The following is a 25,398-nucleotide window of genomic DNA, read 5'->3' as shown; positions in this document are numbered from 1 at the left end:
CTAAAAATAGTCAAGTTCATATGTTGAAAGCATAATTAAATTGAATTTTCCAAGCTTGGATAGATGCAACCATATTTTTCCCCCCTTAAAGGATGTGCTGTTACTACATGCCAGCTGCCTATAAAATCTTCAGAATACAAGCAGATAAATTGCTTAAACATTACGTGTAGCTGGATGGTTCCAACTTTTGAAGGTGTCAACCAGAATCTTGCTGATTTATTTAATGTATATGGAGAAAAAACAAACCAAATGTAAAAAGAAAGAAATGGGAGAAAAGAACATTAAGCGATAAACTTAAATTTTCAATTAAATAGCAATGTTGTTCTGAATGAATTTTGCACTTCTCTAGGACTATTGCTTACATTTATATTGTCATGAGAATCTTTTTGACAATTGTTAAACCTTACCTTACCTTGACAAGCTAAGGGATTATCAATTCCTTGCCACCCAGACACTATCTCTGCAAGTCATTATAATCTTAGTGCGTAACCTCCATGCATCAGCCAGAATTAAAAAGAAAAAAAAATGACATGGTAAGATATATAAATTTTAAACTAAGATGATATTGTAAGATGAGATGCCCAAAATTTATTTTTTTTTTAGAACAGGATTATTGTGAAAGATCACAATTTACTTGTTATCTTATTTATTTCAAATGATTTATGCTCATGATGACATTCTTGGACATCCTACATGAATATTACACTTCAGATGCACAAACAGCCGAGCAAATGCAACATACAATGCAGACTTGTAGTCAACTGACAGATGCTGGAATATGCAAACACAAACAAAATCTTTCCTTTTTCCTTACATTGGAAAGAAAACAACCACAGCCTATAAAACTCTGACCTGAAACATGAACCAAAAAAAAAAGAAAAAATCTATTCATATTCATGCGGTATTGCAATGCCCTTCAACCAGCAAGCTAGATGTTATTTCACCTTGATATAAATTTAAAATGGGATAAGCACATAGGTTACCTTTGACTTCTCAAGCAGAAATGTACATTATCAGGCCAACTGCTTTGAAAGCATCTGCTATGAATGCATTATGCTATGTCAAATGAATGAAGCACTTCTTCCAACATCATTCTTGTTTGAGTGGCAAGAGGACTCTCTGGCTTGTCTGAGTGTGAAATGTTTAGGAGGTAAAGCTTCTTAGAGACCACAAATGCAGCTGAGAAGATCCTCTTCATCCCTCCCCTTGTGCTATCAACTTTATACTCGAATTCATATACTTGTAGGCCACCGTGGCCTGATCTCTCAGCCACTCCAATTACTTCTGCTTCTTTTGTACTTTCCTGCACAAGACAACTTATTTTTTTATTACTTATCAAAAAAATTTGTTTTTATTGTTTATTGTTTTTATGTAGAAAGAGATGATTCTCCTTCATATCAATTAATCTGTACATGGGTATATATATACAATTGATTCCTATAATTGTGTTCTACTAATTAGGAAGAAATCCTAAATAAGAATTCCTAAATAGGAATACAGAATACAAAATATACAGAGAAATAATATAATGATTGACTTTCCATAACACTCCCCCTCAAGTTGGAGCATAGATGTTAATCATGCCCAACTTGTTACAAATGTAGTCAATCCTAGCTCCATTCAGAGCTTTTGTGAAAATATCTCCTAATTGCTCTCCAGTTTTGATATATCCTGTTGAGATGATCTGTTGTTGAATCTTTTCACGAATAAAGTGACAATCAATCTCAATATGTTTGGTCCGCTCATGAAATACCGGATTAGAAGCAATATGGAGAGCAGCTTGATTATCACACCATAATTTCGCAGGCAGGGGGGTCTTAAAACCTGTCTCATCTAGTAATTGAAGTATCCACATTACCTCACATACTGATTGTGCCATGGCTCTATATTCGGATTCAGCACTAGATCGAGAAACTACACTCTGCTTCTTGCTTCTCCAAGACACCAAATTTCCTCCAACAAAAACGCAATATCCAGTAGTTGATCTCCTGTCAACCTTAGATCCAGCCCAGTCGGCATCTGAAAAACATTCAACATTCAAATGCCCATGATTACCATATAACAAACCTCTTCCTGGAGCTCCCTTTAGATAACACAAGATTTGTCCCAAGGCTTCCCAATGAGCAACAGTTGGGGAAGACATAAACTGACTTACCACACTAACGGCATAAGCAATGTCAGGACGAGTGACTGTAAGGTAGTTCAATTTTTCTACCAATCTCCTGTATCTCTCTGGATCTTCAAACAACTCACTATCCCCTGCTAACAGTTGTAAATTTGGAGTCATTGGTGCACTACAAGGCTTAGCACCTAATTTTCCTGTTTCTGTCAATAGATCGAGGACATATTTTCTTTGAGACAAGAAAATACCCTTCTTACTTTTCATAACTTCAATACCCAAGAAATACTTTAATAATCCCAAGTCTTTGGTCTGAAACTGGGTTTGGAGGAAGGTTTTAAGAGATGAAATACCTGCAGAGTCACTCCCAGTGATGATAATGTCATCCACATAGACTACCAGGAGAATTAAACCAGCCTCAGATTGCCTATAAAATACTGAGTGATCACACTTACTCTTTTGCATACCAAATTCCTGTACTGCTTCACTGAATCTCCCAAACCAGGCCCTAGGACTTTGTTTCAAGCCATAAAGAGACTTCCGAAGCCTACAAACTTTACCCAACTCCCCCTGAGCAACAAACCCAGGTGGTTGCTCCATATACACCTCCTCCTGAAGATCACCATGAAGGAAAGCATTCTTGATATCCAATTGGTGCAGGGGCCAATCATATGTAGCTGCTAAAGAGATAAACAAGCGAACAGAAGTAAGTTTAGCTACAGGAGAAAAAGTGTCAGAATAATCAACCCCATATGTCTGAGCATATCCTTTTGCTACAAGGCGTGCTTTTAACCTAGCCACAGAACCATCAGAATTTACCTTTACTGTAAATACCCATTTGCAACCAATAGCTTTCTTACCAGTAGGCAAAGGCAACAGTTCCCATGTACCATTAGCATCTAAAGCCTCCATTTTCTCTTTCATAGCAAAGACACACCAGGGATGAGACAAAGGCCTCACCAACATGATAGGAATAGGAACAGAGTCTAAAGAAGTAACAAAACACCGAGAACAAGAAGACAATTGATTATAAGAAACAAAAGAAGAGATAGGGTAAGTACATGAACGTTTACCTTTACGAAGAGCAATGGGTAAGTCTAGATCAGAATCATGATCATTATGAGGTACAGGATCTCCCAACGAAGTAGGCCGGTGGAGGATCCGAGTCAGAATCTCCAATCTCTGGAATAAACATGAACAACAGAGGTCGAGTAGGTCTAGAGACGTAAGAAACAGTGTGAGAGAGGACTAGACATTGGTTGACAAGATATATTAAGAGATCATCCTCCTCCCCCTGACTCTCATACACAGATGATTGAGGAAAAAATGGAGTGGACTCAAAAAATGTGACATCTGCAGAAACAAGATAACGATTAAAAGTAGGAGAGAAACAACGGTACCTTTTTTGGATCCGGGAGTACCCAAGGAAGATACATTCGAGAGACTTTGGATCCAATTTAGTAACTTGCGGACGAACATCACGCACAAAACAGGTACAACAAAAAATACGGGGTTCAACAGGGAACAAAGATTTTGTAGGGAACAAAGCAGTATAAGGAATATCCCCATTAAGGACAGAAGACGGCATACGATTGATCAAAAAACATGCCGTAGAAACTGCATCCGCCCAAAAGTGTTTAGGAACTTTCATCTGAAAAAGAAGAGCACGAGTTACCTCAAGAAGATGCCGATTTTTTCTTTCGGCCACACCATTTTGGGATGGGGTATCCACACAGGAAGACTGATGAAGAATGTCATTTTGTGTCATATAAGACTGAAATTGTGCTGAAAAGTATTCTTTGGCATTGTCACTTCTTAATATGCGCACAGAAGTATTAAATTGAGTTTTGATTTTATTACAAAAGGCACAAAAGATAGAAAACAACTCAGAACGATTCTTCATTAAATATAACCAGGTAACACGAGAGTAATCATCAACAAAAGTAACAAAATAACGAAATCCAGTTTTAGAAGTAACAGAACAAGGACCCCAAACATCAGAATGAACTAACTCAAAAGGGGATGATGCCCGTTTATTGACTCTAGACACATAAGGCAAACGATGATGTTTTGCAAACTGACACGACTCACATTCTAGTACTGATAAAGACTGAAACTGAGGACACAACTTCTTCATGGTAGACAAAGAAGGATGACCCAATCTACAATGAGCTTCAATAGGTGTTAAGGTACTGGAGCAAACAAGCGACCGCGGTACATGATTTTCCAGAATGTAGAGACCACCTGACTCACGTCCTCTACCAATAATCTGCTTCGTCGTAAGATCCTGAAATAAACACTGGTCAGGAAAAAAGGAAACAGAACAATTTAAGGTACGAGTAAGTTTACTAACAGAAAGTAGATTAAAAGAGAAATTTGGTAGACACAAAACAGATGACAAAGAAATTGACGAAGTCGGATTCGCAGTTCCAGAACCCATGACACAAGAAGTAGAACCATCAGCTAAAGTAACAGTAGAGGAAGTGAGATTAGACTGAAAAGCAGATAGAAGACTAGAATTACCTGTCATGTGATCTGTCGCACCAGAATCAATAACCCATTTGGATGAGGAAGACACAAGGCATGTAGTGGATTTACCTGACTCAGCGATCGCAGTGACAGGGGAACTGGTAGGCTTTAGAGATGCCTGATACTGGGAAAACTGTGCAAAATCCTCTGCAGATACCAAAACAGTTTTCTCAAAGGAAGATACTGTAGAATCCTCTGCTGCCATATTTGCCATCTGTGATCGCTGATTTTTTCTTTGAAGTTGAGGACAATTATATTTTGTATGGCCAGGCTCATGGCAATAATAACAAATGACTCCTCTTGAGTCCTGATTAGAACTAGCCTCTCCATTACGCTGATTACTTCTGTTGCCTGTAATTCCTCCTCTACTTCCTCTTCTATTACCCTGTTGTCCATTTGGATTACGGCTAATAAGAGCACTACTGGCAGGCTGTGACGATTGGGTACTCTCTGTACGAAGGACCCGTGTGAACGTTTCATGCAAAGAGGAAATCTCAGAACTGGAGAGAATCTGAGATTTAGCAGTCTCATACTCTGAAGGAAGGCCTGCAAGAAAACTCATAACAGCTAGTTGCTCCCGTTGGGCCTGCTGAACTTTCACATCAGAACTAAAAGGCAACAATACATTAAGTTCCTCATATACCCGTTTAAAATCCATAAAATAAGCCGTGAGAGACTTATTCTCTTTCTCAGCACGGTAGAATGCCTTACAAACATCATAAATACGGGAGATATTCCCTTTACCAGAATACAGAAAATCTAAGTAATCCATCAATTCCTTAACAAATTCACAGTGATTAATTAAACTAATTACCTCACTGTGAATCGAGTTCCGAAGCTGCAAAAACAACCGAGCATCCTCCCTTAGCCAAGTTTATTGTGTATCATCAGTAGGTGGATCTTTAGTAAGGTGATCATGCTTATCAATGCTACGCAAATAGACCCTAACAGTCTTACTCCACTCCAGGTAATTCGACCCATTAAGTTTGTGTTCCGTGATCTTAGTCATCACCGGAATCACATCAGAAATAACATTCTTATTGTCTGCCATTTGTTGAGACAGAAAACTAACCGAAACGATAATCCAAAGTGCTTACAGTAGCAAAATAACCCAAAATCACAAACCAAGCAAATACCGAAATAGGATCTGAGAGCCAAACCTCAGAAGTCCTTTAATGGTGTACTGGATCAGGCAACAGCACACAGTGGTGGAATAAGGAGATTGAGGCGACGCTGGCGATGTTGATCGGAGTCGAAAAGGCCAGTCGGCGGCCAAGGTCTCTCCTGAGCTGGGTGGTGAGAACAAATAGTCACCCTAGATAGATGACCTGCTCTGATACCATGTAGAAAAATATGATTCTCCTTCATATCAATTAATCTGTACATGGGTATATATGTACAATTGATTCCTATAATTGTGTTCTACTAATTAGGAAGAAATCCTAAATAAGAATTCCTAAATAGGAATACAGAATACAAAATATACAGAGAAATAATATAATGATTGACTTTCCATAACAGAAATTATATATATATATATATATATATATATATATAGCTTCAAAATTCCCCACAAAGCATTAAGTCCAGTATCATTCATTAGATTACATTTAAAAAAAGTTATAAAAATAATACAGCATGATTTAAAAAAATTTCCCACTCAGAACATTCAATTAACCTGTTTCCTGAAAGTAGCAGTGAGGGCCAGAAAACAGCATCATAGAGGGGCCATAAGACCTTTGAGTTCCTTCTTTCATCAGTACAAGGATCTAGCCTCAGCACTGAATGTAAAGCATGCATAAAAAAAAAAAAGAAGCAAAAGTGCACTAGCCCCCTACACTAATCCCTCCCCACCCAAAATTGAACTTTTCATTAATGCCTGATGGTTGTTTCAAGAATCCACAATTACCCATCCAGAAGCAAAGCTGCATTGCAAATCAAGTCCAGGGCAGAGGTCAAGCCAAGGATGTATCTCTCATCCCCTGTGCTTATACTACTAGTAAAAGATCAATAGTGGTGAATACAGCCACTGGCCTAGATGCTCAAGTGAAATAAAGTTATATAATCAAGTCCCTAAGTCGGCAACTCTCTTATAAATAAAGAATTGTTGTTGTTCTAGTTTTCGGGTGAGATGAACTGATGGTCAGAGTTACATGTGCAATCCAAGAGGAAGAGACATGCCACTAGATGTCCGTCTCTGAGGTACAATTATTTGTTGTTCTATAGCGCGCCATGCTCTATAGTCAAATAAATTGTTGCAGAGCTTCTAGTGAAGTGAATCAAATACATGAGGCGAGAACGCAGGTAAAATGTCAGGAGACCATTGACTTTGAACTAAAAAGCTGGTCATCCCTATTTCAGTCAACTTTATGCTGAAAACTAAGTTTGAAGTTGAAGAAGTGGGGAAATAAATAACTTCTAAAGCGAAGAAAAGGCTTCATCTAAAATTTGAAGGTACCATTGTCTCAATTCTCAAGTACTCAATACCTTAGTTTCTGTAATTTGGCACCTACTAAATGAAACTTGTTGAATTCCTACATTTTCTTCAAGTATGTACCAAAGATATCTCAAACTTTAATGTGATCTTAAATCCCTAAAAACTGATCACATTGAATCGTCGAACAAATTCATAGTTCAGTATGGAGAAAGAAGAAAGACACTGTAAAATGTAGATTTATAAGTTCCCAGTTAAATAGAAGGCATAACTTCCTTCAACCAAAACATTTCAAGGAAAGAAAATCTAAATCTCCTAAATCAATAAGAAAAGCATATATTTTTTTGTCGAACTGATACGAAAGCATAAAGTTCAGCAATTAAGCATGTATGAAAAGCATTAAAGAAAACCAAGTCTTGGGTTCCAGTCTCCTTGGTGGGAATTTTTACCATTACAATGAGTTCAACAATTACCCATGTAGCTACACCGCATTACAGCTAATTTGTGCTCCTAAACCAGAAGAAAAAGAACAGTTCAACAATTACCAGACGTAGTATCGTGAATAGACGCTACCCATAAGATATAATCAAACACTTACCTTACGCTTTTCAGCTAGGATAAGCTTGTCAGCCACAAACTGAGGAGTCCCAAATTCACCTAGGCTGGTGAGACGAACTGGGTTCACCACAACCCCAACATTGTTACTTGCCTTGTTTATCTCCTCAAACAACACAGTTGCTCCTGCTTTATCCACCTTAACATAAGAAAAGGGTATGAGGAGAGTGAAGCCTTCCTTGGGATCAGTGTACCTCTGAAGCTGCTCCAACTCCAGGGCCAAAGTGGTCTTAGATATGTTTGGTAAAGATCCATTAATGATTAGAGCAAGAATTGCGAGGTTTAGCTTTCTCTTGCTTGAGCAAAATGATAATGGCAGTGGGTCGTTGTTTCCTGTTAAGAAAGAAGCTTTGGACAAAGAAATTGAAAATACGGTTTTGGGAAAACAAGATTTTGGACTGTTGCTTTGATAATAGGGAGCTTGGCTTGAGAGGGCGAAGCAAGTCTGCAAAGCCATTGATACAAAATAAAATGAAATCGCCTCCGCCTCTTCTCTACAAGCACAAGTCGCTGACTGAGACAAGTTAATTGCAATGGCTTTAGCTGATTTGCAGTTAGGTGAAATTAATTAAAAATTATCAACTTTAAAATTGGGAAAAAAAAACAAGCCTTTTTATGCAAATCTCGAATTTTTTTTTTTTTTTTTAAAATTAACCCAAAAAAGAAGTGATAGGTCCTTTCTATGCCAAGTCTTACAAACGGCAAAGAAGACGGAAACGTGGAACAACGGAAACAGCTAACTGCTGTGCTGTGCTGTGCTGTGCTCGCCTTGGTTCCTCCAATTCTGAGGCTAACCACCTCCAAAGTAAGCTCTGGAATTTCTCTTCTCTGTCCAAAATCAGACCAGATTACTTCCACTTCTCATCACTATGCTTCTCCATTTACCTTCCCAGAAAACCTTCTCTGTAAGTATTCCTCTTCCTCTCCCTCGAAAATGAAATGATTGTGCGTTTTGTTCTTGAATTTTTTATTTCTGTATTCTTCTTGGAGTTGAAATTTACCATGCAGGCATTCACAAGTAGAAGAAAGTTTCTGGGAACTTTCATTAGAGGCAAGTTGTATGATCCATTTTAATCTTTGATCGATTTTAGCATCACAGATGATTGACAGCCTCTCTTTTCTTCTAAACTCTTGTGGGTTTAAAGATTTTGTTCAATCGCCGAGCAGAGGGAGATGGTTCATTCCTTTTCGACCTTATGTAAAGTTTGAGCAAACGACGTGCCGTATCTCAGTTCCTGGGAATGAAGAAAATGCGCCTTCAAGCTATTTGAGGGACAAGAAGAAGATGGTTCCTCATTCAGACCCTCCCAGCAATAAGGATGTTAATCTTTTGTATCAATTTTTTGATCATAGGTAGCATCTTTACATATCTAGCTTTGTGTTACATTGCCCATGAGCTTGCTTCTTATGTAATTTTCATTTCCTTTTCTTACTGACTTGTGTTCTATCAATTGATATTTTGTTTTCCCTGTATTGTGTAGCACTAATCTCGTGGTATTGAGTGGAGCTGGAATTAGTACAGAGTGTGGAATTCCTGATTACAGAAGGTTTAATTTCTTCTCTACAAACGGTCCAAACTTCAATAAGCTTTCTAATGTTTATTAAGTTATGTGGTCCAATTTATTCGATGCTTTTCTTTAAACTGCTTATAGATTTAAATCAGTAAGACGGACATTTATAACAAAATGCTCTTTGTAAGTTTGCTCAAAGTTGCTATTAATCCTTTGTCCACAGTTTTATATGCCTGTATTTTATTTATTTTTTGCATCTATTATCAGCTATGAAGGGCATTGTAATTTTTTTTTTTTACCCTGCTTTGGAAACCATAGTTTTCTTTTCCTCAAATTGTCTTCAGCAACAGTAATTGATGACTGCTGAATTTACATTTTGTGATTTTTGAAACTGTGTTTATTCTCTTCTCAGCTTGTGCTGAGGACGTGCCAGTGACCAGCAGTTTTGTGTTATGGTGGCAACTGTGGATGTGGCTAGTTTTTCTTTTTTGTTTGATTGATCTAGTGAATCCCTCATTTTATATTTTCTTTCTCCATCCCTCTGTTATCACTTTATGTAACTGTCTCGAATACGATTCAAAAATTTCTTCTTCGTCATCTTCTTGTTTTTCCCCCTTTGTTCTAAAGTTGGGATTGCAGTTAAATCTTTTTATTTCTCAAAGCATTTAAGGTGAAATTTATCTCTGCTGAATTAAGAGTACCATATGCACTCAATATGTCACATTCTTATTTTTTTGCAGCCCGAATGGAGCTTACAGTTCTGGTTTCAAACCAATTACTCATCAGGTGATCTGAAGGCATGTGCACCATATCCAACTCTTTTAGCATTATTTCACCATTGATAAAGGTTCAAATGTGTGAAGGTTCTATGGAAAGAGACGTTAAAAATGGAGGATTGAAAGTAAAGAACTGAATAACATGAGAGACTGCTAATGAAGCTAAAATAGTCTTCTACAATGTACACTGAAAAAAACTTAAATTCTCCAGGAATTTGATCAAAATTTCTTTAGATTTGAACAAAAGTTGGATATCATCTATCCAAAACCAAAATTCTTAGAAACTTACTATATTTTGATTAGTAACTTCCTGCATGTGTTTTATGCCTTCAACTGATTTTGTTCTTTGTAGTAGCAATGGTCATGAAAAATTTACCATTATCAACTTAATTGAACTAAAACATTTTCCCTAACTAGTTGTGTTTAGATAATCTTGTGGTAGATGATGCAGCATTAGTTAACAAGAAATTTTCAGGGGTAAAATTTGCTGTTTTAAGCTTTTTCTTTTGTCGTAACTTTCCATGAGCAGGAGTTTCTTCATTCAAGTCGGGCCCGCAGGCGGTATTGGGCTCGGAGCTATGCTGGATGGAGACAGTTTACTGCTGCACAGCCTGGTGCAGCTCATTTTGCTTTAGCATCACTAGAAAAGGCAGGCCGTGTCAATTTTATGGTTACACAAAATGTTGACAGGTAAAAGCTGTATATAGCTGGTCCTTCTCTGGGAAAACTTTGAGGGCACAATGTGCAAGTGTACTGGGACTAATTTTTGTAATTTATCAATATCTTGTTTCAGACTACATCATCGTGCTGGGAGCAATCCACTTGAATTACATGGAACTGTGTATTCCGTCATTTGTCTAGACTGCAGTTTTTCCTTTAGTCGGAATTTATTTCAGGACCAGCTGAAGGCCCTCAATCCAAAGGTTGGTTTGCTGAAAATTTCTTTTCTAGAGTAAAGACCATTTAGACTTCTCATATATATAGGTAAAATGCTATTTGTCCTAACTTTTTTTACCAACTAATTTTCCAACTTGATGAGACATTATTTTATTATAGTCTCTTTTGAAAAGAGTATTGTTTCCTTAAATATTTAAGGTGTACTTTATTGTAGCTGTACAATCAGTGGTATAATAAGTTGGTATAAAAATGGCAGTGAAAATAGCAGTGATCACATATGCTCACAATCATCTCATCAAAGCTTAATAGGTGAGTGATGAAGCCTTGATATGCTCCTTCACATATATGGGGTCCCACTCTGGTCCTAGCACCTAGGACCTGCAATACAAAGACAAAAGGTCAGAGATCCACCGGGGTAGGCCCTTGTGAGGACCCTCTAATGTTCAAGTTAGAGGGCGTTGGCTAATTTCCTTAAGTGAACAGATCGTTTACAAGTAATAAAATGATGAGTATCATTTCCACGAGGATCGTGTTGAGTATTGAATTTTAGTAATTACAATTATTTAGACAATTGAATCCAAGCTAAGATTAAATTTAAAGAACAATAATTAAAACATAATTTATCAACTAAGATGAATTAACCAAGCTCAATAAAATTCTAACAACCAATGGATTAAAGATTCTAGGACTAGGATTTCACTATATCAACTCACTATGATAAAAAAAAAAAAACTTAACACTCTCAATCATGGATGAAATTGCTTTGAAGGTGAATTATCCTAAGAGTAAAACATGAAAGACATTTATTATGATAAAAACCAAATAAAAGTATAATAAAACTAATAAAAACTACATAACACCAATAAAAAATATGCATAATTGACCCTAAAATAAGCTACAGATTATGAGCACATCAGAGGGGGTTTATTTTCTGGTAAAGGGAGTTTAAAGAAGGAGAGAGGAAAAAGAGAGAAGAAGAAGAAGAATTTCCTTTCTTACCTAGCCATATTTATAGAAGATTAGAGGGGTAATATTCTTTGGCATATTCTAAGGGTAGGAGCATATTCCTTTTTTATGAGGGTATAGTCTTTAAGTTAATTATTTTATATTGTATCAGTGAGTTTGGTGATGACCCTTATTGATCATCTTCATATAGGCTTTGCAGTTTCTTTTTTCGGTTAGATGAACAAGGCTTTGCACTTTTGGGCTTAACTTTTGCATTAGATTAATGTTGTCTCACAAGAAAGGTGCAGTCATTGTTTGTAGGATGTTGAACACTGGAATTAAGACAAAGAGTTAAGGTACTGCATGAAAAGTTCACATGCAATAATGTTTTTAAATTGAATATTTGGTGATTATCACCATATATGGGGACAAGGATTAATTATAAATTAGTGGCGAGGTTTATAACTAAATCCTTGATTAATGGAAAGGTTAGGGATATTTGGCTTTTGGCTTAGAGTAGGGCTTTTCAAAGGTTGTGTGCATCCCTCAACCTTCCCCAATGGGGCTGAATGCAATCTGTATACTTGAAGACGTATTGTACTCTTAACTTCATCTCTTATAAGCACTCTATTCATTTAGGATTATGCAATGTAGTGCTAATCTCTTTACAGCTAATTTCATCTACCTTCTCCTTATTTATCACATTTACCATACTCCAACTTTTCATCAACCAAGCCTAATTATTTCATTTATCACATTCTAACTGCCTAGGTGTCTGCAAATTCATTTTTTTATCTGAAATGTTATTCCTGTATTTGTTTGTAAAAGGCTTACAAGCAAATTGCTTTTTACTGCAGTGGGCTGCAGCAGTTGAAAGTTTGGATTATGGAAGTCCTGGATCAGACAAAAGCTTTGGCATGAAGCAGAGGCCAGATGGTGATATTGAGATTGATGAAAAATTCTGGGAGGAAGATTTCCACATACCTACATGCCAAAAGTGCAATGGGGTGCTCAAACCTGATGTAATGATTTTGTTACTTCATCTTGCCATCATTTTTTTAAAAAGAGATGCATAAGTGATGGCCCACATTTTTTTAAACAATCTTCTTGACTAGCTTTAAGGGTGATCTGCATGTGTGTACCAACTTTATACATGCATGCCCACGGCTTTGTGGGTGAAAATGAGCCAAGCCAAGCTTTGAAGAGCTTAGGCTTGGCTCCTTAGATTTTCACTAGGCTCAAGCCTAGATTTGAAGACCAAGCTCGGCTTGCTTAGATTTTATTAGTCCACGGATTGGCTCAAGCTTGGCTTACATTTGGCTTGTTTATCAAGCTCATGAGCTCAACTCACATTCAAGTCATTTATCAAGATTGCAAGCTCAAGCTCTACTCATAAGTTTAATTAGCCAAATTTTTAAAAAATTATAACTTTTATGGAGAATTATTATTAACTAAAAAAATTATTGTTATCTAAACTTTATGGCTGTAAATGGAGGAAATATTAATGTGTACCACTTATGGTAGGCTTACAGGTTGATAGGCTTACATAGATTATTTTTAAATTATTTGATTAACAAGTGATGGCATTTAGTCACTCATATGCATAAGTTTGTGACTGTAATAAAGGTTTTAATATTTCTACTGTCTTGTAATCTACTATTCAATTCTAAAGGTGGATATAAATTTAGCTTTGTACTTGCAGACAAACAATGTGCATTTATTCATGTTGCATGTATACATTTATGATCTTTTTTTTTATATATACCTATGACAAATAGATGAAACATTTTATTGATTTTTTTTAATTGTTGAAGGTTGTTTTCTTTGGTGATAATGTTCCAAAGGATAGAGCAGACAAGGCAATGGAGGCTGCAAAAGGATGTGATTCATTCCTTGTTCTGGGATCATCTCTAATGACCATGTCTGCTTTTCGACTTGTTAGGTAGATATATATTGCTTCAGTTCCTTTTAGGATTAAAATTTTTCAAATATTTTTTTAATTTATGTATCAGATAACTTAGGAACTTATTTGCTATGTTGTATTAATTCTTGAACAATATATTGATGATCCTGAGCAGTTGCATGTGTACAAGCAAAGAAACCAAAAATTACTAACATATTTTACTACCAGATGGGATTAACTGAATGTGCATACTGCATTCTCTCAACAGTGCTGTTCATTTTTCATTTTAATCCCAAAGCATTTTACATTCATCAAAAGCTGTTACCGATGAGAACTTAATTTGAGCATATGAAGTTAATTCCATTCAGTGCCTAGATTCTGATGTAGAAGCCTTAATATTTATTTCCTTCTCTTTCGTTAATGCATTTAACTAATAAATAGTGAAGTGACTAAAACATGCTGTTTTCCTTTATGCAAGTTGAGCTGATGAAGCTTTTGAAATTTTACATCACAGGGCTGCTCATGAGGCGGGTGCTGCTACGGCAATTGTAAATGTAGGAGTGACAAGAGCTGATGATTTTGTGCCCTTGAGAATTAATGCCCGATTAGGAGAGGTAAAGTCCTCTGAAACCAACTTGGGAGCTAGCTTCTGCCATTTTGTGTTACTTTTGTTGATCCTCAGCATTTTGTGTTAATCCCCATGGATTTTTAATAGATACTGCCTAGAGTGATTGATATTGGATACCTTAGCATCCCTGCTTTCTAGGTATGATATTGGAAACCAGGTATATTCCATTCTTTTCAATCCCAAAAATGGTGTTGATGGCTATCAAATCATTTTGGTAAATGGTAAGATTTCAAGAGCAATGAATTGAATGGTTCATGTTTTCTCCTTTTGTTTCTAGGTGAGGACTTCAAATGAAGGATGCATCTGTACCCATTACAAAGTAATTACGTTTACTTCCTGTTTTAACCATAAAAGCTGAAAAGCAATACCAAAGAATTGACAATTTTTATTTTTATTTTTTGGTGAAAGCAATTTACAATTTTTAATTGTTTGCTTTGAATGTATTGTTTCAAATTTTCACCTGATTAGAGTCGATTAACCAATTATGGGCAGAGATTCTTCTTTAGGCTCTCTTTGAGATTGTGATCGAGAGACGAAAAGTATTTTTTAGACAACATTTTATTGATTTATGTTTTCTCATTTTTCATTCAAAGACAAAATGTCCCAAGGGTTCCAGTTACTAAAACGAGCTTTATCCCTGACAATTTGGCTACTTAATTGGCCTGTCTTTGAAAGATTAACCATTGCGTCAATGGGCATGAAATGATGCTTCTTTCATTTTCCAGAGAATTTTTGTGCCTTTGCAGAGGGATTTTATTGAAAAGATTAGGGGCTCGCATGGAATGGAAAGGCTTAAAATAGCTAATAACGATAATGGAAAAATAAGTATTCAAAAACAAGATTTTTATGCCAAACTAATAAAATTAAATGAATTTAATAAAACAGAAGATTCTTGTAATGTTAGATTTATGCTTTTTTTTACTTTCAAAAAGTAAAAATAGAGCCTCATTGTTCACAATTGTTCAAAATTCCAATTGGTGAATTGTAATAGGTTATTCGCACGCAGTTCTGCATACGGCGAATGGCTTTTGCATCGCATTAACAAGACTTTGGCTTTTAACAGTGGCTACTAGAAACTTTAGCCAGTAGGACAACGTCTGCAATGGATTTAATGTGGGTATGAACAGAACCACCAGCCATACCAAGGCAAAACACTAATCAGCAATTACTAACACAATTAGGCCAATAGATTGGTCAAAGGGGATTGTCATATGCCACAGACGGATTAATAGCCCAAGCAAAATGTAGTTATCAACTTCAAACAACCACAGAAAGGACATCTGCCTACCATATCCCACATCCTTGAATACAAAACCATAAGAACCAAAATCCCTAGAACTACACCCTAACACATCCACACCAATGCTCCTAAGAATCCGCAAGTGCCTTGTCAATTTCTTCAACGTGATCCCTAAGTACATTCCACTGCACAAGTAGAAAACCAAATCAACACACCTATTTAGCAATTAGAATCATTCAGAAAAAGTGTCAAATTTTGATAAATTGTACCTGATCAACACTTAATGATATTCCTGGATCAAAATACAAACATATAAGCACGTCAGGAATGTTGAAGGAATGATATAAAGCAAGGAAATGAAAATTAAAATGAAAAAAGAAAAACGAAATTAAAAGGATCTTTTTCACCACACCACCCCACACTCTCCACCCCCCGGGGCTGCTTTTTCCCCTTTTCCCCTATTTTTTTTTCCTCTTCTCCAACCCAAATGTGCAAGGCTCACCAAAAAGAAATTAATCATTTTCACTGCTCAGGCTTCCAAAGCAAGAAAAGCAATTAATTCTAACCTCATGATGCTTTAATTCCACAACATAAAGACCTTCAGATGAGATTATTAAACCAAGGTATAAACTAGTAACTGCTATGTACAACTGCAAGAGAAAGGAACTTTTTGAAACAAATTGCAGATTATGGCTGAGTTTAACTACAAATGGATTCAAGAAGGTCTTTTTGATGAAAAGCAAGGAACTAAGACATATAATAGGCATGCTCTGGTGCCAACATGCAGACCATCTGGCTTCATCATTGAATGGCAACAAAATGCTCAGCATATTTCTCAGCTAAAGTCAATAATTTGACCTTCCCCAAGCATGATGGAAAGAAAACTCAATTAATGTGTTCTATCAAAAGAATCTAACAAAAATTTTTTCTTTTAAACATCAATCCTCTATCAATGCCTTCCGCAAAGAATTGAGCTCTACCTCCATTCACTCACATATGATCAACTTGCATCTCATACGGCTCTTCTTCTATACGACCCGTAAGAAATCTTCATTCTACCCTTTGCCATTAAAGTAGAGATTGGGAAAAGGGATACATAACAAAGTACAAGGATAAAAGCATGTACTCTTAGTGAGTGTCCCCAAGTGTACAGGGCCTTTCCTATCCTGCTAGCCTCTTCCCCAAATATTCCACTGTAAGGTCCTATACAGATTTGTTCTTGAATTAGGATGTAAAGGAAGACCTAGATAAATAAAAAAAAAAAAAAAAAAACGATTCTACCATGCAACCCAACACTCTCATCAAACAATTCCATCAATGCCTTCACCATTGAAATAAACTCTTTGCCCAAATTCACCTTAATATCACCTTGGTAAAATATATCTCATCAAATTAATTATTCTCACATCTTAGGCATCCTTTTTGATAAAAATTAAATGGAATCATGTTGCTTTCACTCAGTCACTATCCAATTCACCTTTATAACCAAATTGCCAAAACATACAGGACTAAAAATTCTAGGATTTAGACCAGCATATAGATTTATATTATTGCAAAGATGGAAACGAACATTCCAATAATTCAGTATTCACTCCTAAAGTATTGCCTTCTTCTCAATCTTAGTCCTCATGTGTTGCATTGAACAAAGAAGCATCAAAAGTTAAATAACAGCATCTTTGGTTTCCAAGGTTTAATTAAAGAGTGAAACTTTGAAAAATAAACTTGAAGGGCCATCTTTAACTCTTCAAAACTTATAAATATGATGGAACTACATTAGCAATTATGTTTGCACGTATGACTTCAACTATGATTACATAAAAAATAGTAAAACGCGTAGAATATTGAAATGAAACCTCCACAAGTAATTGAAGCACCCACTAGATTATGTTATACAAATCATTATTTAATTAAAATGTCAGCAAAACTCTTGTAGCCTTCGAAACATAAGTTGCCACCAATTTATGCTCAACATCATCAAGGACATCCCTACCCATGATTCAGATTAAGAAAATAATTAAAACCCTAAAGAGAAAGAGGGAGATAGAATGAGTTACCCTTTTTGCCAGGCAGTTGCTTTCCATCTTTGAGATAGAACTCGCGAATGTCTATCCAGACCTTTCCTTGCCAGTTCCTCACTGTCACTCTCCTGTTCTTCGATATCTACAAACCAAGAAAAAAAAATTATAAACCCTAGACTCGCCCCAAGACATATATAAATAGACGCACCTCGCAAACGACGATGTCATCAGAGTCGTCGGCAGAATCAGTCTTGGAAGCTTTCTTGGGAGGAGCGTGGCCGTCCGAGTTATCATCCGATGCGCCCTCCTCCTCCTTTCGCTTTCCTCTGCCAGACATTGTTACTGATCTCTCTCCTTTCTTTCTTCTGTTTGTCCAAACAGTCAGCTCTCGCAGGATTTTGGTCGCCATGTTGGAGCCAAACCCCAAAAACTCGACTTGACGGGTCAAAACCCGACCCAACATGTACAAAACTTGTAAAACGAGGCGGCGAGTCGTTTAAAAGCCTTTTTTTAAAACTATTTTATGTAAAAATTTAAATTTTTATACTAATAGTACAATAATGATTTTTAAAATTATAAAATTTTGAACTTCACTTCCGATTAAAATTAGTTGAACTTCTTTTTTCAAATAAATTTATATATTTTATTTTATAAATTTTAAGTAAAATAAAATACTTTTGATCATTGAATTATTTAATATTTATTAATTATTTTTATTTTTATATTAATTATTATTAATTGTAATTAATTATAAAATAAAATTTACTACTTAGATTTTCTATTAGCATTTCAATTTCTTAAAATTTTGAAATATTATTTCATTATTTTAATAATCCTGATTAAAATTTTTTTATCATTTTCTTTCTTACATTCCGCTAATTAAGGGCGTATTTCAAAAATTAAAAAATTCAATATAATTTTTTATTGATTAAGTTTAAAATTGTTAGAATTTAACTTTTTTAATTAAAAAATAAATTATTTAAAAAATATATGTTATACGAAAAATAACATCATTTTACAAGAATTGAATTCATTTAATGTTTTGAAAAAAAAAATCATTTAATTATATTTCTTATTGTATACCTAAAATACCCTACTAAAATTATATTTATTTTTTTATAAATAAAAACAAAATATAAAAATAAATACATTCATCTCAATAATGGAAACCAAATGAATTATATTATTTTAAAATTTATTTCCAATACACAAAATTTCCTATAAACTCGTTTGAATATTCAAGTTATTAAATTAAAATCTATCACAAGAATCATAAAGCAAGCTTAAATAGACTTCCTTTTCTATTAAAAAAACGCGGACTTCTTAATGAAAAATTAAAACTCAAGGGCTTGAATTCAACACAAATTTTATTTAACAAAGTAATCACAAAGTATGGTGATATCCGAGATAGGGTCTCAATACTCTCTACTCTTGGTACAACATCAGAGTACCATTGATACAACTTCGAAGGCCTTATTATACAAATCTGGCAGATACCAGTCTCTTTGAGATTGTGCTGGTGACTTTGTATCGAAGGGTGCACCGACATCCACAGTGCCGAATGTAACACAGAAGAACCCTTTTACACTCTCATTCATTATTTAAAGCCGCTACAATTTACTCTTTTGTGTTTATACATTTGAATCACAACTCAGCATGCAACAACTCATCATCTGAAAAAGAGCTCATGAAGTAAGATGTACTCAAGGATACCTCGCCAAAAAGTCTGGACAGGATGAGTCGTGCTACATTCTCAGCTGCAACAGCACTTGTTTCCATGGTGCTAGCTGCATTCTCAAAGGCATTCACATAGTACAAATGCTGACCATCCAAAATAAAAGGCGCAAATACTTCAGGAGCTTTGTAATGAGGGTAAGCACCCCAGTCTATTCTTATAGTCTCCTTCCTCACACTGTAAGCAGCATCAATAAATTGTCAGTACATAAAAGTTGGCAGGTTTTCTATAGGTAGTTTAACAAGGGAATTCTGTCTGGCCCTAGGTGCAGTCTAACTTTGGACTGTGTAGAGGACAAAAGCTTAAATACAAATTCTTTTAAATAGGCTCAGTCCTTGTGCAATAATAAACCAAAAATTTATAAGAATGAATTGCATCACATTGAATACATCTTTGCAAGGGATGCCTTGGGACTTAAAACAAGGCCTGAATATCAGAAACCATGGAGTGAAATTGAATCCCTCCAAAGATAACTACACCAAAAAGTCCTAAAAGTATAACCCTTTTAAAATTAAGTCCTAATGAGGGTTCTTGTAGGACTTCTGGTGTCATTATCCCAATCCCTCCCAGATTACTAGCTATGTTGATTTTAATGGCAGTGAGCTAGTAGTGGAATAAGTAATTCTGTGATGGCATAAAACAAAAACTAAATAATGCTATTGATGCAATTTCAAGGACATTTTGTATGTTTCATTTCCACTAAAGTCATGACCAGTTGAAAATTTTACCTAAAAATGTTATCAAGTAATGAATCAGGCATTGCTTTTCGAGAGAATACTTTGTATGTCATATCTGTCTCATTGTGCCGCTTGAGAATAGAAATGCTTGAGAACGGAAGGTCAGGATCCTCTATGGTGCCCACAAGTTCTGGAATTTCTGAGACAGTTTGTAGGCCAAAATATCCCTTTGTACACGGTAAAACATTATAATTATTAGAATATAATAAAGAAAATAGGATCTATTAAAACATGGAGAAAAACGACTGCTGGTGAAACAATAGTGAAGAAAGATTATGCATCCATTAACAGAAAGTTCAAATGGGAGTATGGAATTCACAGTAGATGGGATACTTACAGGATTAAGGAGGCCCCTCACAAAAGTTGCATGTGTGTGTTGTAATTGACGCTCAGGAATTGATATTGGAGGTGTAAATTGAATATTCAACTCATCTAGTGGTGTCGCAATGGCTGTGACTTCACACATATAACTCCTTCCTTTTGTAGAGTTGAGCTCATAATATTCTCCAAGGTTAAAGATAGACAGTATTTCTTCATGGAGGTGCAATTCAATATCTGATCTATTAATTAGCCCACTAGCCATCTGCCAGTTCCCTCCTTCAATGGACCACAAACCTCCACCAGACCCTGCCAAGGAAACTGCTCCAGCAAGTCCACTGATATAAACACTTTGGCCATAGTTAATTCTTGTAATGACCTGCACATAATTCAACAAAATATCAAATTGCGATGACATTTTTGAAAATGCCAACAAAAATATCCCACTTATGAGCCATTTCCAAATTTTGGCATAATCTCAATAAATTTCAACTGCATTCTCAATTCTCAGTGTGCACATGAACCACTATTCTACTTCATTGCTGCATGGTGCTTCTGCCTTGACAAGTTCAATAAAAGAACACCTTGAGGAACAAAGAGGTCAGTAAAACTTCAGTTTTAAAATAACATGTCATGGTGGAAATTGTTTGCCAAGGGGAAACAAATATTATTGCCTAACTACAATAAATGAAATCTGTCTCATTCTCATCTTTGGAGTTTGGAGCAAAAAGGACTCTGCAGATGATGAAAAAAAGAATTCAAATGATATAGAGTCTCTCTAGTTGAGAAAATAAGGATGTTTACCAGTTTCACTTTTGGCAAAAAATTGAAAACATGCACAAAAATATTGTTTGACAGTAAAAATGACCAGCTCAGAAAAAGAGTAATCACTTATGGCATTGTTCTATCAAAGACAAGATGAAGATATACAGTTTTCATAAACATTAAGACTGTGTTTCAAATGCTACAAAACAAAATGTAACAAAGAAGATAATGAGAAAAGAAATGGGATGCAGTGATGGAATTTATCAGAATCAATCAGAATAGTAATGTAATCATAACTACATTATAATATCTAAGTAAATAACAGTAGGCATGAAACCGATATTACAGAAGAAATCTGAAAATTTGCATCAGAATCCTCGCTTTGCTGCTTACAATCAAGCAGAGAATCATAACATTTTTTCATTTATTACAGCATTCCCTATGGGCTATGTCTTGGTTCAATCACAACAATTATGTTCAAAATTCAAATTGACAATAGTTTGCAACTTGACAAGGCAAGTTTTACAATATTCCTAAATGCCTTCATAACCCATATGACAATGTCATGCACTAGCTAGGTGTTTATTAATGACATCAAATAAAAAAATAAAAAGAGAAGAGAGAGGGGGAAAAACTTGGGAGCAATATTTATCATCTCAAAGTTTCTGAAAAGTGCTCAGTCCTTTTTTTTAATCAATTAGTGTTGAATGGGTTTTTATTGGTCATTTAATACTGCTGTGGCAGCAACTAGCAACAAAGAAGGAACATGGCCTTCTACGAGAAGAAATTGTGAATTCCAAATTATTGTTAAAACTTTAAAAGAAGAAGAAAAATTCCAATTTGGGTATTACAATATAGCCAATATAGTAGAATAGTAATTATTAAAAAAAATGTTGTCCTAACATGTAATCTTAGACAAATATTTTGAAATAATTTAAAATGCCTAAGAAAATCTTTTACTGACTTTTTATACGCACATCATACCACACTCCAAAGGAATGCCCCACACTACAAGCAAAAAAGGGCACAATGAACTTCAATTCCTTCTTATCAAAACCCCTAAACCAAACCAACTAAAAATTTCTTAAGTGAAGAAACCTCCTAGTCACCATCTGTGACAAAAGGCCTATTCCACACATCCCATATAACAAAATAAGTGTGGATCTTGTTGTTCCAGAAGCAAAAACCATACCCATCATAGGTAGAGCCTATAAGCTTTTCGAACACACTATAGTCAGTGTTGATTCTATTAAACATCGTTGACCAAGAAATTGCCTTAACCTTTTAGGGATCCTAGTTTTCTACATGTAATTAGCTGAAGATAAACTATTAGGAAGCGTAAATTACACCATTAGTCATGGTACTTTGCACTATTTGATAATGAAACTCCATTTTGTATTGATTTGTTAACAAAACTTTCTGATTAGTTGCAATGGAACCATCCTCACCCAAATCCAGTCAGGTAGGCACCAAAAATCTCACAACCACCAACACAAACATGTATAGCTTTAAGCAGGTTCTATGACAAACAATGTTTTGCACAATGAAATCATGCCATGCTAAGGAAAACTGCCAAGGCCCTAGTGACAACATCCAAATAATATTCTTCTACAAGTCACATGAAGATTATATTTGAAGCTGGTGCTTTTGAAGTGATGAAATGACAAGTAAGAATAGATGTGCTCTAGAATTTACTAAAAATTAATTGGCTGCAAAAGAATTGAAACTTTAGCAAACAATTCAACCAGCAAACATATGGAGAGATGTCTCTACCTTCAAGCAAAAAGAAAATGAAAATAATTTTTTTCTTTCAGTGCTATTACCTCAGATTCGAAGTGCTTTTTATAGGAATGAGGAAAAAAATAAACTATGAATAAAAGAGTGTTATTACTAAGAAAATGTCAGGCTAATTAGCATGAAAGGACCTTGTGGTGCTTACAGTGACAAGTTCTTGAATCAATAGAGGAGACAATGCAACATTCACCAATTCCTCTTGCAAAGTGCAAGTAGTTAGATTGTACAAACCAGCCCACTGCAGCATCTCATCTACAGTCTCGAAAGTGGGCCTCGTTTCAAAGCTCTGATAATACTTCAAGAACTTGTTTACGGTAACCTGCATCACAAAATAACAATGATCTTTAGCTTCTTTTTTGTATACCAAAAACAAAAATAAACTCATCAGTACTAAGTAGTATAAATAACCTCAACGAAGCTGTTCATTTTGAAAAGCGAAAAGCCATAGCGCAACAACATGTAAAGAGAATTAGCAAAGGAGACGATCTTCTGTACAAACGGATTCTTAGACTCAAAAGTCATCGTTTTGAACACAAACTTGTTACCATTCCAAATCCCCAGCGAGAAAGAGCTCATGGAAGTGGGAGGTATCCTTCGCTTCAAATTCAGCAATTTAGTGAAATTGGACGCGTGATAGTTCATGGGATGAAGAATGGAGGCACCGGCCTCGAAGGTCTCGCCGGAGATGGTGACAGTTGCCATGCGGCCTCCGACGATCCCGTTTCGCTCGAAAAGAAGGATACGAGCGGCGGAAGGCGGAGAGTTGGGAGGGGAGTAACTGCGGAGGAAGTGAGCGAGGGAGGAGCCGGCGATGCCGCTGCCGATGATGCATACGGTGGGGGAAGAGAGGGATTGAGATTGGGTGAAGAGAGCAAGGAGGCAGATGATGATCGCGAGTATGGATGACATTTTTGGTGCTACGGGAAGACTGAGCCAACCAACTAACAAAAAACAATTTAATTTCCGATTTAAGCCAAGTAGCTTGATTCGTCGTTGGTCGTTTAACATGGACTAGACTTACGAAACCATCAGCAGCGAGGCTGTGGGCTCCACATGGATTCCGTCCGAGTTTGGAGCGAAATCAAATTGAAATTGAAATCAGTTAAATATGAATTTTAATAAAATTATTTTAAATTATATTAAATGAATTTTAAATAAAATTTTTATTTTTAAAAAAATTAAAAAATTTGAAATATCAAATTTGGTAAGTAAATTAGAAGTGAAACGAAATTATAATAGAAATAAAACTAGAATTGAAAGCAAAATTGAAGAATATACTTCGATATGCACTTTGAATAATAACCATTGATCGGGTTTGGATTCTGACCTCGAACTCAAGTTGCCTGATAAATTTTTTTGAAGTAGTCCAATGTTTGAAGAAGACCCTCATAGAAAAATAATTAAAAAAAATATTAAATTCAATCATTATTATATTAAAAAAAAATAAAAGGTAAATAAGATGTTCCATCAGGTTACGTAAGTATTGAAAGGGAAAGCTGGGGTTTTATCATAGAAGAGGGAATAACTACATAACAAATAATTTTTTTTATTAACAAATTTTCTATTTTATTACTTAAATCATGTTCCCTATTTTTTTTTTTTAAATAGCAGTTTTATAATCAATAATTTTGAAACAGTAACATAATAAAACAATAATATCAAACAAACTCATAATATCAAATCTATAAATTTCCTTAAATTAATGAAAAACTATTACACCATCTTCAAAAAAATATTTATTTCATTTTATGCATTCACTATTTATAATCATTTTTTACCTTTAATCATTTGCTTTCTGCACTCACTACTTTTGCGAACATGCCAACAAATTTGAGATGCCAAGGCAAGCAACACTGTCTCCCTTAGGTTTTTTAACCAAATGAGGCAAAAAAAAAATTAAAATTAAAATAAAAAAAAAAAAGATAATTCAGGGTGAATATGTACATCCACTGCAAAAAGTGTAAATCAAGAGAGAGAGAGAGAGAGAGAGAGAGAGAGAGAATGTATGATCAAAATTTTCATCTTTATCAATGTAGCTCATCTACTCATTGCCATTTCCAAACTTTCTGCCAATAATGGTAACTAACTTATTATTTCTTCACTGAAGAAACCAGTCAAGTTTAAATGTTTCCATCAACTTAAACTAATAATAATAATAATAATAATGATGATAACAACAACAGCAGCAAAAACAAAACAGATCCAACGTGGAAAACGCTGATAATCCCAAGTAGGCCTTTGCACTTGATAAACTACTTAACAATTGAGGTTTATAAGCACCAAACTGAACTCCATCAGTCATATTTTCTAATGTCACATTAAGGTTTATACAAACTTTTGTTGGCAATCTAATCATAGGATCGCTTCACTTGCATTATAACCTTATATAACAACTGATGCAACTACCAATAGCTTATTCCACAAACTGTCAACT

General features: G+C 35.3%; 4 protein-coding genes across 13 annotated transcripts; 1 reads left to right on the top strand and 3 right to left on the bottom strand.

Annotated features, from left to right (window-relative positions):
- Positions 1-281: 281 nt before the first annotated feature.
- LOC110666790 (psbP domain-containing protein 2, chloroplastic) lies at positions 282-8,295 on the bottom strand. 3 transcript variants are annotated; one of them, XR_002497205.2, is made up of 3 exons: positions 7,681-8,295; positions 984-1,303; positions 282-490 (listed from the first exon to the last, which is right to left on the bottom strand). XR_002497205.2 is itself a non-coding variant. In XM_021827393.2 (2 exons), exons 1-2 carry the CDS (start codon positions 8,152-8,154, stop codon positions 1,052-1,054), a joined length of 726 nt encoding a protein of 241 aa, XP_021683085.2. In that variant the 5' UTR covers positions 8,155-8,295; the 3' UTR covers positions 282-1,051. The 3 variants fall into 3 exon arrangements, 1 of the variants encoding a protein (XP_021683085.2); XR_002497204.2 differs by having other exon boundaries at positions 282-460; XM_021827393.2 differs by having other exon boundaries at positions 282-1,303.
- An 89-nt stretch (positions 8,296-8,384) lies between these two features.
- On the top strand, positions 8,385-14,865 carry LOC110666789 (NAD-dependent protein deacylase SRT2). Of its 8 annotated transcripts, none has more exons than XM_021827389.2 (11): positions 8,468-8,748; positions 8,843-9,050; positions 9,179-9,244; positions 9,949-9,994; positions 10,514-10,674; positions 10,778-10,907; positions 12,684-12,848; positions 13,641-13,768; positions 14,244-14,343; positions 14,445-14,514; positions 14,635-14,865. In XM_021827389.2, exons 1-10 carry the CDS (start codon positions 8,637-8,639, stop codon positions 14,493-14,495), a joined length of 1,167 nt encoding a protein of 388 aa, XP_021683081.1. In that variant the 5' UTR covers positions 8,468-8,636; the 3' UTR covers positions 14,496-14,514; positions 14,635-14,865. The 8 variants fall into 8 exon arrangements, 6 of the variants coding, with proteins under 6 accessions (XP_021683084.1, XP_021683083.1, XP_021683080.1 ...); XM_021827390.2 differs by having other exon boundaries at positions 8,469-8,748; positions 14,445-14,495; XM_021827392.2 differs by having other exon boundaries at positions 8,385-8,602; positions 8,706-8,748; positions 14,244-14,865.
- Positions 14,866-15,522: 657 nt separating this feature from the next.
- On the bottom strand, positions 15,523-18,071 carry LOC110666791 (RNA polymerase II transcriptional coactivator KIWI). The gene is made up of 4 exons (XM_021827395.2): positions 17,824-18,071; positions 17,652-17,757; positions 15,867-15,889; positions 15,523-15,782 (listed from the first exon to the last, which is right to left on the bottom strand). The coding sequence occupies exons 1-4, from the start codon at positions 18,022-18,024 to the stop codon at positions 15,726-15,728; spliced, it is 387 nt and encodes a 128-aa protein (XP_021683087.2). The 5' UTR covers positions 18,025-18,071; the 3' UTR covers positions 15,523-15,725.
- Positions 18,072-18,964: 893 nt separating this feature from the next.
- LOC110666793 (farnesylcysteine lyase) lies at positions 18,965-24,048 on the bottom strand. Its single transcript, XM_021827396.2, has 5 exons — positions 23,373-24,048; positions 23,110-23,283; positions 20,425-20,784; positions 20,079-20,254; positions 18,965-19,527 (listed from the first exon to the last, which is right to left on the bottom strand). Exons 1-5 carry the CDS (start codon positions 23,970-23,972, stop codon positions 19,260-19,262), a joined length of 1,578 nt encoding a protein of 525 aa, XP_021683088.2. The 5' UTR covers positions 23,973-24,048; the 3' UTR covers positions 18,965-19,259.
- Between the last annotated feature and the right edge of the window lie 1,350 nt (positions 24,049-25,398).

The sequence above is a fragment of the Hevea brasiliensis genome, chromosome 7 (assembly GCF_030052815.1).
Source record: "Hevea brasiliensis isolate MT/VB/25A 57/8 chromosome 7, ASM3005281v1, whole genome shotgun sequence".
Classification (NCBI taxonomy): Eukaryota; Viridiplantae; Streptophyta; class Magnoliopsida; order Malpighiales; family Euphorbiaceae; genus Hevea; species Hevea brasiliensis.
Note: the sequence above shows the minus strand (reverse complement) of the source record. Positions and strands in the feature narration are given on the sequence as shown.